General features: G+C 38.0%; 1 protein-coding gene across 1 annotated transcript in view; it reads right to left on the bottom strand.

Moving 5' to 3' along the window:
• Positions 1–12,601, bottom strand: part of LOC117291141 (CAP-Gly domain-containing linker protein 4-like) — a 42,674-nt gene extending 30,073 nt beyond the window's left edge. Inside the window, exon 1 of the mRNA XM_033772683.1 lies at positions 12,390–12,601. Within this exon, the coding sequence (XP_033628574.1) occupies positions 12,390–12,483 (94 nt within the window). The 5' untranslated portion in view covers positions 12,484–12,601. The remainder of the gene's footprint in view (positions 1–12,389) is intronic.
• Between the last annotated feature and the right edge of the window lie 6,016 nt (positions 12,602–18,617).

The following is an 18,617-nucleotide window of genomic DNA, read 5'->3' as shown; positions in this document are numbered from 1 at the left end:
TCTATGGCTCCAGCTACACCAACTTCTCTACCACCATGGGCTATTTTAGTCTCTCTCATAAAAAAAGAAGATCCAAAGCAACCTCAGCGATGAATCAAAAAGCTGGATTTTGTGAGAGAAGGAGAGAGGAAAAGTGTTTTACTAGTAGAAGCTCGAGGATTAACTCCTCCCAGGCTCCCTTAGGAGTGAGACTCTGAGAGGAGATTGGGAACTTTAAAAAGGAGTTAAGACTTTATATTAAGAATCCCGCGAGGGCATTTGCAAGTTTGGCAAAGACGGGAAAAGTGAAACGCATCAATTTGCCAAATAAATAATACAGCATGTTGTGGCCGATTGGTTAAGAAGAGCACCAGACTCAGCCTCTTCTGATCAGCAGAGTGTGGGTTCAAGTCCCGGTCATGGCACTTATGTCCCTGAGCAAGATACCTTTACCTAGTTGCCCTGTCATTTGGACATTCGGATGGGACATTAAGCCATTTTATAAGTCATGTCCTGTGTCCTAGGATTGATAGAGCACTCTAAAGAACCCAGAACACTTATTAAGGTAGAGAAGGGGTTAAACCCAGTGTTTCTGGTTCTTACAACAAGCTCCCTTGCTTACTATACTCTAAAAACTAAAGAGCTGAATCCAACACTTGCATGAGTTCGGTGAGTGACTACATTTTGAAAGTGTTGGATCTAGCGTTTTGTTTGTTAAATCCAGCATTTTAAATTTTTGATCCAATACAAAAAGGGTTAATTCAACAATTTAAGTGTTATTTCAACATTTCCCCCCAACACTCCTTTGAATTGTTGGGTCAGTTTTTAAACGTTAACCTGTCACTTAAAATGTTGACTGAATACTTTAAAAGGCTGGATTTAACATATAAAATGCTGGATTCAACACTTTCAAAGTGTTGTCACTCACTGAACTCATGCAAGTGTTGGATTCAACTCTTTAGTTTTCGAGTGTAGTTTTCTCAGGTGTGCAAGCTACAATGATTGCGTTCACTTATGAGGCATCCTTGGTTTCATGTCCAGAAGCATATTAGTGGTGAAAATAAAAACAATAATATTCGCATTTCAATGTCTTACTCTACTTCTTAAAGGAAAACAAGAACATTCGACGAGGTATCACTTGATCGATTTTACCCTGCTGCCAATACTGTAGAAACTACATTTAAACCTCGACCAAAAGGTACAACAAATTACAAAACCCAACTGAAAAAAAAGTCACCCAGATTTTGCAGAATGGAGATTTTCTTACCAGTGAACATTGTATGTAACACCATTCCAAGCGATCTCTAGAAGTTGAGAGAACAAGCCTTGTCTTGATTGGAAGTCTGTTCTATCCTAACCGAAACACGCTGCTCACGAACTCGGGAAAATGGCTGACTTTGGCTGTGACACGCTTCTAGTAATAATGTTGTAGGTTCACTGGGATACTCAGTATGTCACATACATGAGTGGCTGGATCGTTGAGGAACATACTACCGTATGTACAGTAACCCCCCCTGTGGCTAGGTCCATACTAAGTGGGCTTGCCTGCTACTTCGTGTACTACTGCTGTTACAGCAAGCAATATATTATGACTATGTATTATTGCCAAGGCATTGACTGCCTGGGGCTTGTCACAGAAGGGTTGGGCCCTGTGTTAATATGATGATGAAAACGAGTACATTTCAGTTTCTTTTTAAAGGTAGGTACGACATTGAGTGAGTTTCGACTGATTTTCGGCAGAAACTTCATCATTGCAAACCCTTTGTGAGATGTCCCTTTATCTATACACAGAACAAACAAGAATTTTTTTTGCTCAATAATTAAAACTCCATTTGAGTAGGGTACCCTCTGCTGGGGGCTGAAAGATACGGTAGGTAATTGACCAATCCTGGGTGCCACACATTTACGTGCATTTTTCATCATTTTATAATAGTTTTACCTGCTACTATTTTTACTGTTCTCAATCAATTTTGAGTAATAAAAAAAAGGGAATTTCTTTATTTTTTCAGGAAAAAACAAAAATGGGAGTTCAGGATCAAAACGGAGAAATCACATCCCTGAAATAGAGTTGTAACCTTTGACCTATGTGTTGCTGAAGCAGCAGCTGCTACATGAATAAAGGCCCATTTCATGCATGTGACTCCTTTGTACCGCTCATTTGAGCATGTCTAAAAGTAGAACATATAAATGTCAAATTGTTCACAGAATAAGTGATAGTATATTCCACTGAAATGTTGGGTGTTCTCTACCATAAATGTACTCCTGATACTTCTGTGAAGATGGGAAACTTATTCCACACTAAGGCCACATAATAAAAAAAAATTGTCGATCATCCCCGCCCCCGACCGTTCAAACCCCCCCCCCCCCCCCCGACCCCATTTTTTTTTTATCATAAAAAAACATCTTTTTAGCTGATATTTTTATCAAAGTGTACAGGTTTGAAAAGATGTTTAAAGAAGATTTTTATTTATGTTGGCAAAGCAAGAACAATTCTTCAAATATTTATTCGGGCTACACTGTGCTTAGTTGTTTGAAAAAGTTTACAGAAAATGTCATCTAGGAGTTAAATTTGCTTGACAAAACTATTGACAACATCAAAAACACACAAACCCTCTGTTCTATAGTGATTGTGATGATTTCTTTATTCTTGATTTCATATTTGGCATGTCAACAAAACTTATAAAAAAAACTTTAAAAAAACCTCCCTCCCTCCCCCATTCGCAAAAAAAGGGACGATCAACAATTTATCTTTTTTATGTGGCCTAAAGAGAACCTCTATGAGAGACACTTCCATCTGTACTTGAACAGGGCACCAAGACAATGACATGGATCCAATTTTATAAAATTACTGCTTACAGCTAATTTCTTCGCCAGGCAAAAAAAGTGTGGGCACCAGTTGCAATTATTAAACATTGTGGAATTTTGGCTGGTAACCAGCTAGCATTTTCTATGCTTTATTTGTCCAACTTAATTGCATCACGTACTATGACCTACTGGCAGCCTGATGCTCATTGTGGAAAGTTCCTTAACATTCAAGACAAATTTGTCTAACCCTTTCCTGGAGAGAAATTTAAGACCTTCAAATAAAGTTGTTGTCTTTGCAAACATGAAGGTTCCACCTTTCTCTATTGGTCCCCACACACCCATGCCATTGGGGTAGTGTTACTGTTAGGGCATTGACCAGGAGGCATACAGTTCACTGGCTGCAAGGTATGCTGTGCCCATCCATACTCCCTGTCTTGGCACTTGTCATGATCTACGTGATCTATGACCCACTTTACCAAGTCATTGGAATTTTGTTTTTGCTGGGGAGAAGCAAATTACAACCCTGTATATTTATCTTTTGTGTACAGGTTTGTCTGATTTCCAGTCATTACATTCCTGATATTTGTTGAGAAAAGAAAATATATATAAAAAACTTATCCATATTCAAAAGAATTGTTGACCTCACCACGTTTTAACAGTACTGGCTTTTTGGAATTTTTAAAAATAAATAAAAAATAATGATCATAAAAACTTACTTGGTGAGAGGCACCGGGATAGTACAAACTCTTTTGAGAAAAGAATCCCTTAGTAAGAGAAGTATTATGGTTTGGAAAACTTGAAAAACATTTGACTCTGAAAAACGATTCATGCATGAATCATTTCTCAGATTTCTGAGGGTTGGTGTCAATTTACATTCTCTGCTTCAGCCAGGGATGCGGTTGGTACCGTAGAGTTATAAGAACTAGAGGGCGCACTGGTGATGCAACGGGACCGCACGGAGACACGCGCGCCATTTTGTAAAATGAACTTTGTACGCGCGTTGAATGTGAAATACACGACTGTGTTGATACACGTAAATACGTCCTATGCGATGCTGTTTTGCCAACTTAGAAAATGGCAGCACACCGCGCCCTCTAGTTCATGTATAAATCTAGTATTTGGTACCCCTATCACCTCACTGAACGTGGACGGATTTTACATTCGAACTGTTAGACAGGTTTGTTTTTTTCTTAGCAAGTAGACACTGTAATCAGCTGAAACATTTGAAACGTGTGACTTTCATTGTATCTCTCTTTATAATTTTGCCTCAAAACAAGGTACGACTTTCCTTTGACCCTCCCTTTAAAGGCGCTGGACATACTCGGTAATTACTCAAAATTATTGTCAGCGTAAAAACATACTTGGTAACAAGCAATGGAGAGCTGATTGATAGTTTAAAACATTGTGAAAACTGGCTCCCTCTGAAGTAAGGTAGCTTTCGAGAAAGAAATAATTTTTTCACTATAATATTTGAATTTGATTTCGAGACCTCAGAATTAGATTTTGAGGTCCCGAAATCAAGCATCTTAAAGCACACAACTTTGTAAGACAAGGGTGTTTTTTCTTCCATTATTGTCTCGCAACTTCGACGACCAATTGAGTTCAATTTCACAGGTTAGTTATTTTGTGCATATGTTGAGATACACCAAGTGAGAAGACTGGTCTTTGACAATTACCAAAGGTGTCCAGTGTCTTTAACTTAACCCAAGATGCAAACATAAAAACAAAAATGCATGACAGCTCTGCTTATGTGTCCCTTGGATAATTCTGACAACTGCTCACTGAAATTCCAAGCCTCCATCCCAACAGAAAATGCAAAGGGAAACCTTGTTGGTTAAAAATAAACGAAGCAATCAGGCGATTTCATGCCTGTCTGACTACTTCATTCATTTGATGGATGAGTCTTTTATTTGCATCCATCTCTTTTTTCGTCTTGAAGACGCCTTTTTCTCCTGTTCTTTTGAGTTGTGGGTCTCGGGAGTTGACCGAAGCCATAATACAGCAACCAGTCAGTTGTAAGTCAGTTGTTTATCAAACATTTTGTATGGACTCTCAAAGGTGTATCAGGCCTGTATGCTTCGTTTTAGAAAGGGCAAGGGCACCACGGCACTTTCTCCTCCTTGGTAAAGGGCACCCTATGGGGAAATTGTTAATTTCTACTGTAGCATTTCAAAATCGAGGGCACCAATGCAATGACCAGGGGGCATGGATGCAATCGCCTCCGTTGCTTCCATGAAGTATCAGGCCTGTGTATGCAGAATCTCAACAAAGACCCTTGCAAGATTGATAATTCGTTCAGGAACGAGCACATCTGATGACGTTGTATTTCACGGATCCACACCCTCCACATACTGTACACAGTCTTTATTGTACCACTTGGCCCACATACAACAAAAATATCTGGTTAGGCCAACTGATGTTGTTGTTACATGTCCTTCCAACACGTATTGCAAAAAGGTTCAAAATATCATGATAAGGAGTTTGTGAAGATTTCCTCATTGATAAGTACAGTACAGTTTGAGACACCTGCAGACACCGGATATCCTTCTTATAGTATCCAGTAGTAAGATACCTAAGGGACGTCATTAACCTGTTGGCCCCTACACCCCTCTACAAGGTATGTCACTGTTTAGTTGAAATGTCAAGTCTGACCTACAATGTACAGGTACACTGTAGAGCTCTGAAAATGGGTAAAAGTTGTCCCATTTGAGCTCAATCCAGTCTCATTGTGAGGTACAAAAATGTACCAGGAGCAAGGGTGTGTTTGTGACTTTCAACTCCCGTGTACTGTACATTTTATATGAATCCCTTAGGCCAATTTCAAAGAGCTACTTTGATTTGGAGCAAAAAAGTGTGCTTAGCGCTTAACAATTTTGATTACTGGGAACAGTTACCAATTCAAAGCACCATGTCATGTGTGCCTCGTTTGTGACTGGTTCCCTGTTCATCTTTTCCCAAGCAGCAACTTATCGCGCAATATGTTCTGCTTTAAGCATCTGTTTTAAGCAGGATGAAATTGGGCGCTTGTCATACCACTCCACAACCCTCCTCCAAAGCATCACTGCCACAGCTTTATAAAACTCGTACCTCCTACCGTGCTCCTACACCACATAATCTCAGAGAGTGCGTTCTTACCCTCCATACTCCCAGGATAGTCATATTTCTTTCCTCCGTGATTGGACACATCCAAGATTTACACCTACCCCTGGCAACCCATCCCCAAAATGAGACTCAAGACAAGAAAATAAACCACTAAGTGGCAATGGGATAGTTTTGAACACCTATCATAATTTATGAGCGCATTGGTTTTGAGGTTGAAATTTACTAAGAATTGCACATACCTCTAAACTTGTTGGTTTTGAACAGGAGTGCCTTGTGGTCTTGACTAAATTAAGTTCATAAATTAAATTATAAGTTGGCAATACGATCATTGTTGTGAGTAACAGATTGGAACAGGCATTGAAGTGTTCCATTAAAACCTTGAGAAAAAATCATGGCTGTAGTTATGACAATCCTGTTTAAAGGGAAAGCATAGTAGTATTGGTTTCCTGAACCGTTCAATTGTTAAAACCCTATAAATATAAAGAAAATTAACCTGTGAAAATTTCGCTTCAAAAATTTGTAGCCCAAAATCTGGACTGGTTATGTCCAAGTAGGAAGATTAATCGAAAAATAGAATAAACATTCGGGAAAATGTCTTATATCAGGACTATTCTCTGATTCAACTTTTGAGGGATAAAAACTGATACTATATTTCGAAGTGAAAAGATTCTCCAAAAGCTTTCGAACGCACTGCACATCTAACAAAGTAACTTTGAAGTGCCATTAATTTAAAGAGTGATTACCAAATGTTTTATAGCTTCCCTTTAAAGAAGGTATTCAGACTTATACAAAATAAAATAAATCAGAGTTAGAATTATGGGCCATTAACTGGGGACTTCAGCTGGGTCTTTCATCAACCTACATTGACAAAAAATCAGACAATCTTTCCTTTATCCATTATTTTCCATCACTTACCCCTTAGATCAATCCCAAGTCTGTATTTATTTACCAGACAATTAAGTCAACAAACTCACTCCCCACCACAAGATACCAGATCTATAAAACCCCTCAAATTATTCCTGCCCTAAAAAATATCAAAATCCATTAAAAGAAAACCACAAAACGTCCTCGTGGACCCTGGGGGTACAGCCTAGCGAGGTAGCCTGTGACTGTGGGTAAAGACTTAAAGGGAAGGTATCTCTCTTAAAGCCATTATACACTTTCAGAACAGAACTCTTTTTTTAAGTTAACAGATTTACAAATGACTTTCAGGGTTTACAGAAGGTAATGGTGAAAGACTTCTCTTGAAATATTATCCCATGAAATGCTTTATTTTTTGAGAAAACATTGAAACAATTATCTATTCTCGTTATCGAGAATTAAGGATCTATTTTAATCACATGTCATGACACCGCGAAACGTGCGGAAACAAGGGTGGGTTTTCCCGTTATTTTCTCCCGACTCTGATGACCGATTGAGGCGTAATTTTCACAGGTTTGTTATTTTATTTATAAGTGGTGCTACACGAAGTTTGGGCCTTTGGACAACACTGTTTACCGAAAGTGTTCAACGGCTTTAATGTAAAAGAGTGAAAAAACACTCATTTTGTCCACCATACCACTCTTGCAAAGAGCCATAATGGCGGACAACCCTTTTTAGAGTGAAAGACAGGTACTTTCAACTCGATTTAGAGTGAAGTTTGTTCCAATTTCACTCAAAAAGAGTGACACAGATTGACTTTCACTTTCATAAGAGTGGAACTGACACCACTCGGACAAGAGTGTGAAATGTTTACTCTTTTACATTAAGAGGGTATAGGTTTGGTAATCACTCATTTGGCAATACAACTTTTTTGTTATGGAGCCTATAATGGCTATCAAAAGTAAAAAGCATTTTGAGAAACATTTCACTTCACTTTGAAGTACATGTAATGTGGTTTTGTGAAATGATAGGCCTAGCAGTTTTACGCTTCAGGTATACTTTGCCTTTAAATGGTATTTAAATGAACAACTGTAGAATCAAACACAATATAAAGATCCATGTCTTGTTCCCTGTGGCCCTCCAATCATGAATTCCAACTGTTATCATATCTGAAAGGGACCCGGCTATTTTGTTCATTCTAACCTCAGTCTAAGGCCGTGTCCGAAACGACGACTTCGGCTACAGCTACGTCTAGATCAGCGCGTCTACCAGTGTTGAAGAATAGGCAGACGCGCGCGATCTAGCCGTAGCTGTAGCCGAAGTCGCCGTTTCGGACACGGCCTAAGGCTGCATCCATTTTAATTGCAGAGATTCAATCTACCTCAATGAATGACTTTAAAAATCCTCCGATTTTAAAACCAAGTAACAAAGACATCTCTTGTACCAAACTTCCGTAGAAGTAAGTTACTCCTTATTAATGAACTTAGCCATTTCATGAAACTTGAGAAGTCTTCAAGTTTACACAGAGTAGATTTGAAAACACATTCCATTTTGATTTGTTTCACTCAATAGAGTTAGCATGCACAAAAATTATGAACATGTCATCAACAAAACGAGTTGAAACTCAATGGACTCAATGCATAGTATTACTAAAAAACTTAAAAAAATTTCTTTCACGTTCCTTAAAAAGTTTTGTCAAGTTTTCCTTTAACAGCACACAAATCTTTCAGTAGCGTCTGCCACTTCTCTCCTATAGTGGGCCGCACCTTGCGAAACCACCTCAAGCTGTAATGTATCAGCATTACACTGCACAGAGGGGAACCCTAACTTGTCATGAATCCCTCAACCATTTTTTTACCTGCTAAAAAAATTCAATAAAATTCCCACTTTGTGACTGAAGAATTAACTGTGTGGTTACACACAGAGCGGGGGCAGGAACACATTGGGCCATTTTTTTATCAATCCTGTTTTTTTTTCTGGCAATGAATTGGTTCTTTGATTCAGAAAATGATTCATTTCCCGCAAAGTTATTGCTGATTAAAACCTGAAGGATCTATTGAAATGTATATGGTCCGTTTCATCGCAAGGCTGAGTGGGAGTTTGGCTTTCAGTTATATTCATTCATATTTTGTAAGAAATCTTTTGAAAGAGGAATCACCTGAGTGTGACGTGTACAAATAATTGTGTAGGGTTTGTGTGCACTAATACAAGTGAAGGTGCAAGTAAAGTCTATACTGATGACAATACATCGTTCTCAGTCATGCATGACAAGGGCAACAAGGAACTGTCATTAAAGACACTGGACACTACTGGTATTTGTCAAAGGCCAGTTTTCTCACTTGCTGTATCTCAACATGCATAAAATAACAAACCTGTGAAAATTTGAACTCAATCAGTCATGGAAGTTGCGAGATAATAACGAAAGAAAAAACACCCTTGTCACACAAAGTTGTGTGCTTTCAGATGATTGATTTCGATACCTCAAATTCTAAATCTGAGGTCTTGAAATCAAATTTGCGGAAGATTACTTCTCTCAAAAAAAAATACGTTCAGTTCAGAGGGAGCCGCATTTCTCACAATGTTTTATCCTGTCAACAGCTCCCCATTACTCGTTACCAAGTAAGGTTTTATGCTAATAATTATTTTGAGTAATTACCAATAGTGTCCACTGCCTTTAATGTACATCGAGTGTACACCATGTACACCACGAAGCAGAGGGTTTCACTGAGGCACCCAAGATGTACCTGATTGTACAAAACCAAAGTAATAAACACAAACCTTCGTTTTAAGGACACAAGTGTCATGACCGGGAGTCGAACCCACACTTTGTTCCTGACTAAATTAAACATGCAACGAGATGAAATGCAATGCATGGGTGCTCAAGTGACAAACAGGCCCTTACCACTCTGAAATCTGTTTAATGTCCAATCCGCAATTACCCATACCTTTGCCTTGCCCTTCGAATTCAACCCATGACAATTAAAAGTCGCAGTATGCTAAACCCCGAACAAAACGATAAAAAGTACAAACTGTGAAATCCAAGCATCTAACTCTCCAGTGTATTTTTCACTCCCTTTTATTCTCATTGAACTCCAGAAATTTTTCCCCAGTACAAAAACATCAACAGTGGTTGTGGTTATTTTTTTTATGGGTGTAGAGTGGTGCAGGAGTGCCATTGTCCCCCCTACCAGTTTCGGCTGAGGGGATCAATAGGGGTACAAAACCCGGTGAAGCGACAAATTACCTGCTGCAGTAACACAGTAGCTCTGTGGTACTCCTAGAATCAATATTTGCTCACATCTTGGTGTGGTTTGGGGTTCTTTATTGCAATCCCTGTTGCTCACTCTGCCTTTATTCAAATCAGTGATCCATTACATTGTGCATGTACATTTAGCTTTGATTTCAAAGTGGCTGTGCCATGTATTCCAACTTGGGACTGGTTTGGGTAAATTGGAAAAATCACAGGGCTCAACTTTTTTAAGATGCTTGACAATGTTCAGCTATGAGCAAATATTTGCAGGAACCCACTTCAAGAATGGTTTTGTGGTGTTTAAGCTGGTAATTTAGTAGTGAGCAAAGTTTGTATTGCATGTTTTAAAGCAGATGAAATTTGGCCATGGACAGGTTAACGTTAAGGACGGCTATGTGCTTTGTTTCCCCAAAAGACTTTAAACTGCTTTGATATAGGCCTAATACTGAGAAGACAAAAAGGTGCACCTATGATGAATGAATAAGAATGAGATTATGCAGCTCTATGAAATAGGGGTCAGGGTTCAATTTTAAAGTTACAAAATTACTGCCAGGGGTCTCCACATGCTTTTTCAGAATTACGTCATTCTGGACCCAATTTGTTGTTTAGACGTTGGCCAAAGCACGCTGGATTGAAACAAGGTCTTCAAAATGATTTCTACTTGGTGTCCATCTTGGCTTTTAACACCCTCCCGTGCAATCCGGAACATGGTTTTCTCTAGATGTTTTTTGTAAAAATTTATATATTTTTATTTTAAAGAAAAAAAATGCTTTTTGAGGTAGTTATTTGTTATTTTGCATATTGGCTGAAATGTGTGCGTATTGGCATTTCAGAGTCTGAGTTAATTCATTTCCATTCTCTAGTTTTTAATTTAAAACACCATCAAACATGATCAAACCAACCTATGAAAATCTCATGATGAGATTCTCATCAAATAAGGTGATCTCTTTTTAAAGCTAAAGACACTGGACACTATTGGTAATTACTCAAATAAACTGTCAGCATAAAAACTTGGTAACAAGCAATGGAGTATGTTATGGAAGTTGGGAAAAATTAATGAGTTTCTGACTTTTTGGGGGGTTTACCGGCCACTAGTCCAGTGGTTTCCTTTAGCCTTGTGTATCCAAAAGGTCTAAATTGTAAATCTGAATTATAAAAAATCTAGTCTTTTGTTGGACAATATTTTGTGTTAGAAATACCTATCTATGTGAAGCATTCTTTAAAAAATAAACTGCAATGTACAAATTTAAGTCAGTCACTGTCAAATATTCACAAACTTTGGTGATGACACAAAATATCATTTTCATATGACAGCAGAATGTAGGCTGTGACAGCAGAATGTAGGCTACTTCTATATGACAATATTCTGACATTTATATTATTAGGGAACAAATTATTCCAGCAACTTCGCATCCTAGCAAAATATTTGGACTGAATGTTTTGTAATATAATGATACAATTGCTTTTACAGCAACTGAGACAATTAAGCAAAACTTAAACACGAACATAGGCCTATCCATTGATTGAGTGCCCAAAGCACCTTTAAGAATACAATACAATTAATAACCGACAAAAACATTAATTCTTTTTTAATATGTATGCATGGAAAATGTTGATGTAATTATATAATTTTTATAGTTATAATGAGCGAGAAAAGGCTTGAGACATCTGGATATCGATTGCGCTTTAAGCTGAGGTTCAAAAGTATTGTGATACTTTTCAATAGCGGAACAAAACAAACCGAAAGATTACGTATGGCGCCACCACTTTTACATTCGATATGAAATAATGTGGATAACTTTCCGTATGGCGCCACCACTTTTTCACTCATTTTCACAAAAAGGGATATATCAATCAGGTAAATTAGATACTATATTATTTTATTTTCGAATGAAAAGTGGTGGCGCCATACGGAAACTTTTCCAATAATGTAGTAATAGTATCTACCTCAATGAGATATCCCGTTTTCTTTTTCTGTAAAACAGAGTGAAAAAGTGGTGGCGCCATACGGAAAGTTATCCGTCTACACTAAGAACAGTAACACAGCAACAGGCACTGACAGCAGGAGTGTGTAGGAGAGAAGCCAAATTCTGCACAGTGAATGTGATCATGGTCTGGTTTCATTGGACGTAATAACTGACTTTCGTACATACTTCTAATCTAAGTTCTACTTCTACTTCGGTATTTGACTGATGCTCAGTCTACTCATGTCATGGAGGTAGCCTGGTGTAAGTAATACAATAGAACGTCAGTCGGTGCCTCTGCACTGACGCTGCATGCAACGCAATGGAGGAGTCCAACCTGGGCTACTGAAGTTGGTACACACACACAGTTCTATTGAGTGTGGATACTGACAAGCAATTTCGAAAGTCAAAAACTACACACAACTTACGTTCGAATTCGTCTTTGTCCCACAGCTTCAAGATAAGCGATCCTGTTGCACTGTCACTTGACGGCAAACTCCTATTAGAACCTGCATTGCTCATCTTGAGCTACCTCTCTGCCTTGAAAAGTAAACTCTGCTGATGTTTTCCTTAGTCATGGTTAATGAACAACATCATAGTGAGACTCGGTCGCTGTGTTCAAGAGTTGTGGTAACCCGGAAGCCATCTTGGATCGTCTATGAAAAATTGTGCCCGATCAAAAAAATAAAGTAAACTTTCTTTTGCGGGCGGGGAGGGGGCGCCCTCACACTTTCTTTGAAATAAAAGTTATGTAGGGGAACTTTCTTTTGCGGGAGGGGAGCTGGCGCTCTCACACTTTCCTTGGTAAAAAGTTATGTACGAAAACGCGTGCACCCCATCCCCACTAAATAGCTAATGAGAAAACAGAGTGAGATCTCATTATAATAGCATTAAAAGCCCAAAAGGGAAAACTGTAAACAGTTTGGTTTGCGGGCAAATAATAATCACACACAGTACAGTAGTAGGCTACCATAGATTACTATTATTTCAACTTTCTTTTAATAGTTATCGCTTTAAAAAATGCCAGCTTAATTGATATCAACAGATGAAAAAGAAGACAAATTCACATTTGGCCAAGCTGGCAAGATTGTCATCATTCCTGACTAATTAATTACAAAGTTGATTGTTTTAAGCCAGAAGAAGCGAAAACAACAGCTTAAGTTGGAGACATTTTTATCTAAACTGTTTTTTTTTTTAGTCATTTATTTGCTCTTAGATCTTCAGTGTATAATTATCACTACGAAGCCATTGCATTATTTAAAAATCGAAATTTGGGATGGGTGGATCGATGGGTCAAAACATTTTTCGAAAACAAGTTCGAATGGTATCTTTTAGAGGGACTGTTCTTCTCCATTCCTGGAAGACCTTTGTCTTCCAGTCATATATTTTAGGCCCTTTTTCGAAACCACGACTTCGGCTTTGGGTTCGGCTTGAGGCTCCGTTCTCTTGTCTCAAACCCTGAGCTGTGAGCGCGTAAACGCAAAGCACGCGCAAATTTTGTCAAAACAACCGGCGGGGCCAAGCTAGCCTGAGCCGAATCCAAAGCCAAATCCAGTCGTGTCGAAAAGGGCCTTAGTCTATTAATTTGTAGCCCCCAAATAATAGCCTAAAGAAGCCGGTGTGTCACTTTAAAATTCAAAAGAGGGCGCTATGGCGAAATGTCTTAGTCGTACACGGGCGGGGCGGGTGGGGGTCTTCGTCAAAGACTACTATTAGCCTTGTCCATCAAGGCTCTTTACGCAAGCATCCGGCCCGCTCTGACTTCACGAAATGCATAGATAACGTAAAGAGCCTTGGACAATGATACTGTTGCCTAGGCCTACTGGATGGGACGAACGAGGCTTGTGTGTATGGCAGTGATAGTAGGCACTTGCGAAGATTTCGTGACGCAAAGTGCTGTTGAACCTAATTTGATGTGCACTTGTTTGCTTGAGTTGTTGGTTTGACCATTGCAAGTCGGAAATGGCAACGGGATCAATTGCATTTCTTATCCTTCAAAATAAAATGTGTTTTTTTTTACAATAAAATTCCAATTTTATGGAATAATTATTTTTGAAGCCTGTGTGGTATTTTGGACAGTTTTATTTTTTAAAGATTCCTGTCGGATCCCCTATACGGGCTGCCGGGCGACACATCGCTGACAGTGAGCTCAAATACCATTGATATCTCAATGGTAGAAGAACAGCCACGCCCGAACACGCTTTTCGAAATTCAATATCTTCGTCTTCCTACATCATACACAAGTTATTCTTCTATCTGACGACTCAAACACAAGTGTGCGGTACATTGTGTGAGGATTAAACTAATCTCAGCTCAGATAATTGTATACTTTTGTTATGGCCAGACTTACTCAATAAATCAATTGGGTTTCGGATTATCTCATTAGTTCACACACACAGGTGACAGACTTTACCTCCCGCCCCTCCTGCCCGCGGCCCCTCGGAAACCCTGAACGCGCGGCAAGGCGTGCATGAATGCAGCAGACGAGCAGGCGATCGATCGAGAGAGATGGTCTAGCGCCCACCTTAGGTTGTCAAACTTTTTCCAAGCCCTTTTTTTGGTTGTGCTAGTGTGTTTTTGTGTGTGAATTTTTCATACGTGCTGCTGGGTACCAGGCTGAACTCAGCACTAAATTTAGTGCTAGCACCAAATTTGGTGCTGGCGAGAAATTTGGTGCTGGCACCAAATTTCAAAACAACCTGTCAACACACCGTCATGACGAAGCAACGGCGGCGCGATAACAACCGTTACAGGCAGTAAGAGGTACTACGGTATGTTAAATGTTTTCAAAGTAAGATCAATAAATCTTAAGATTTTTCTTCACAGATATCTTCCTTAGATCCCAAACCATCATACCTAGGCGCCCCTAATGAATACTTTGGCTAATTAGCTCAGCCCAACTAATTAAACATTTGCATAATATAGCCCGTATACGCATTTGTAAAATACGAAAAAAACGCAAGTATCGAATAGTACCAATTTTAATTTCAAATGTTTTCAAAGTAAAATCAATAAATATTCAGATTTTTCTTCACAGATATCTTCCTTAGATCCCAAACCATCATACCTAGGCGCCCCTAATGAATACTTTGCCTAATTAGCTCAGCCCAACTAATTAAACATTTGCATAAAATAGCCCGTCTAACGCACATTCTACATACGAAAAAGCGCGCAAGTATCGAATAGTACCAATTTTAATTTGAAATGTTTTCAAAGTAAAATCAATAAATCTTAAGATTTTTCTTCACAGATATCTTTCTTAGATCCCAAACCATCATACCTAGGCGCCCCTAATAAATAAATTGGCTAATTAGCTCAGCCCAACTAATTAAACATTTGCATAATATAGCCCGTATAACGCACATTCTATATACGAAAAAGCGCGCAAGTATCGAATAGTACAAATTTTAATTTGAAATGTTTTCAAAGTAAAATCGATAAATCGTCAGATTTTTCTTCACAGATATCTTCCTTAGATCCCAAACCATCATACCTAGGCGCCCCTAATGAATACTTTGGCTAATTAGCTCAGCCCAACTAATTAAACATTTGCATAATATAGCCCGTCTAACGCACATTCTACATACGAAAAAGCGCGCAAGTATCGAATAGTACCAATTTTAATTTGAAATGTTTTCAAAGTAAAATCAATAAATCTTAAGATTTTTCTTCACAGATATCTTCCTTAGATCCCAAACCATCATACCTAGGCGCCCCTAATGAATACTTTGCCTAATTAGCTCAGCCCAACTAATTAAACATTTGCATAATATAGCCCGTCTAACGCACATTCTACATACGAAAAAGCGCGCAAGTATCGAATAGTACCAATTTTAATTTGAAATGTTTTCAAAGTAAAATTAATAAATCTTAGGATTTTTCTTCACAGATATCTTTCTTAGATCCCAAACCATCATGCCTAGGCGCCCCTAATGAATAATTGGCTAATTAGCTCAGCCCAACTAATTAAACATTTGCATAATATAGCCCGTATAACGCACATTCTATATACGAAAAAGCGCGCAAGTATCGAATAGTACAAATTTTAATTTGAAATGTTTTCAAAGGAAAATCGATAAATCTTCAGATTTTTCTTCACAGATATCTTCTTAGATCCCAAACCATCATACCTAGGCGCCCCTAATGAATACTTGGCTAATTAGCTCAGCCCAACTAATTAAACATTTGCATAATATAGCCCGTCTAACGCACATTCTACATACGAAAAAGCGCGCAAGTATCGAATAGTACCAATTTTAATTTGAAATGTTTTCAAAGTAAAATCAATAAATCTTCAGATTTTTCTTCACAGATATCTTCCTTAGATCCCAAACCATCATACCTAGGCGCCCCTAATGAATACTTTGCCTAATTAGCTCAGCCCAACTAATTAAACATTTGCATAATATAGCCCGTCTAACGCACATTCTACATACGAAAAAGCGCGCAAGTATCGAATAGTACCAATTTTAATTTGAAATGTTTTCAAAGTAAAATCAATAAATCTTAAGATTTTTCTTCACAGATATCTTTCTTAGATCCCAAACCATCATACCTAGGCGCCCCTAATGAATAATTGGCTAATTAGCTCAGCCCAACTAATTAAACATTTGCATAATATAGCCCGTATAACGCACATTCTATATACGAAAAAGCGCGCAAGTATCGAAGAGTACAAATTTTAATTTGAAATGTTTTCAAAGGAAAATCGATAAATCTTAAGATTTTTCTTCACAGATATCTTCCTTAGATCCCAAACCATCATACCTAGGCGCCCCTAATGAATACTTTGGCTAATTAGCTCAGCCCAACTAATTAAACATTTGCATAATATAGCCCGTCTAACGCACATTCTACATACGAAAAAGCGCGCAAGTATCGAATAGTACCAATTTTAATTTCAAATGTTTTCAAAGTAAAATCAATAAATCTTCAGATTTTTCTTCACAGATATCTTCCTTAGATCCCAAACCATCATACCTAGGCGCCCCTAATGAATACTTTGCCTAATTAGCTCAGCCCAACTAATTAAACATTTGCATAAAATAGCCCGTCTAACGCACATTCTACATACGAAAAAGCGCGCAAGTATCGAATAGTACCAATTTTAATTTGAAATGTTTTCAAAGTAAAATCAATAAATCTTAGGATTTTTCTTCACAGATATCTTCTTAGATCCCAAACCATCATACCTAGGCGCCCCTAATGAATAATTGGCTAATTAGCTCAGCCCAACTAATTAAACATTTGCATAATATAGCCCGTATAACGCACATTCTATATACGAAAAAGCGCGCAAGTATCGAATAGTACCAATTTTAATTTGAAATGTTTTCAAAGTAAAATCGATAAATCTTCAGATTTTTCTTCACAGATATCTTCCTTAGATCCCAAACCATCATACCTAGGCGCCCCTAATGAATACTTTGGCTAATTAGCTCAGCCCAACTAATTAAACATTTGCATAATATAGCCCGTCTAACGCACATTCTACATACGAAAAAGCGCGCAAGTATCGAATAGTACCAATTTTAATTTGAAATGTTTTCAAAGTAAAATCATTAAATCTTCAGATTTTTCTTCACAGATGTCTTCCTTAGATCCCAAACCATCATACCTAGGCGCCCCTAATGAATACTTTGCCTAATTAGCTCAGCCCAACTAATTAAACATTTGCATAATATAGCCCGTCTAACGCACATTCTACATACGAAAAAGCGCGCAAGTATCGAATAGTACCAATTTTAATTTGAAATGTTTTCAAAGTAAAATCAATAAATCTTAAGATTTTTCTTCACAGATGTCTTCCTTAGATCCCAAACCATCATACCTAGGCGCCCCTAATGAATAGATTGGCTAATTAGCTCAGCCCAACTAATTAAACATTTGCATAATATAGCCCGTATAACGCACATTCTACATACGAAAAAGCGCGCAAGTATCGAATAGTACCAATTTAATTTGAAATGTTTTCAAAGTAAAATCAATAAATCTTCAGATTTTTCTTCACAGATATCTTCCTTAGATCCCAAACCATCATACCTAGGCGCCCCTAATGAATAGATTGGCTAATTAGCTCAGCCCAACTAATTAAACATTTGCATAATATAGCCCGTATAACGCACATTCTACATACGAAAAAGCGCGCAAGTATCGAATAGTACCAATTTTAATTTGAAATGTTTTCAAAGTAAAATCGATAAATCTTCAGATTTTTCTTCACAGATATCTTCCTTAGATCCCAAACCATCATACCTAGGCGCCCCTAATGAATAGATTGGCTAATTAGCTCAGCCCAACTAATTAAACATTTGCATAATATAGCCTGTACGCACATTCTAACATACGAAAAAAACGCATGTCTCGAATAGTACCAATTTTAATTTGAAATGTTTTCAAAGTAAAATCGATAAATCTTAAGATTTTTCTTCACAGATGTCTTCCTTAGATCCCAAACCATCATACCTAGGCGCCCCTAATGAATAGATTGGCTAATTAGCTCAGCCCAACTAATTAAACATTTGCATAATATAGCCCGTCTAACGCACATTCTACATACGAAAAAGAGCGCAAGTATCGAATAGTACCAATTATAATTTGAAATGTTTTCAAAGTAAAATCAATAAATCTTCAGATTTTTCTTCACAGATATCTTC

The sequence above is a fragment of the Asterias rubens genome, chromosome 6 (genome assembly GCF_902459465.1).
Source record: "Asterias rubens chromosome 6, eAstRub1.3, whole genome shotgun sequence".
NCBI lineage: Eukaryota > Metazoa > Echinodermata > Asteroidea > Forcipulatida > Asteriidae > Asterias > Asterias rubens.
The sequence above is the reverse complement of the archived record's forward strand: the minus strand, read 5'-3'. Positions and strand labels throughout refer to the sequence as shown.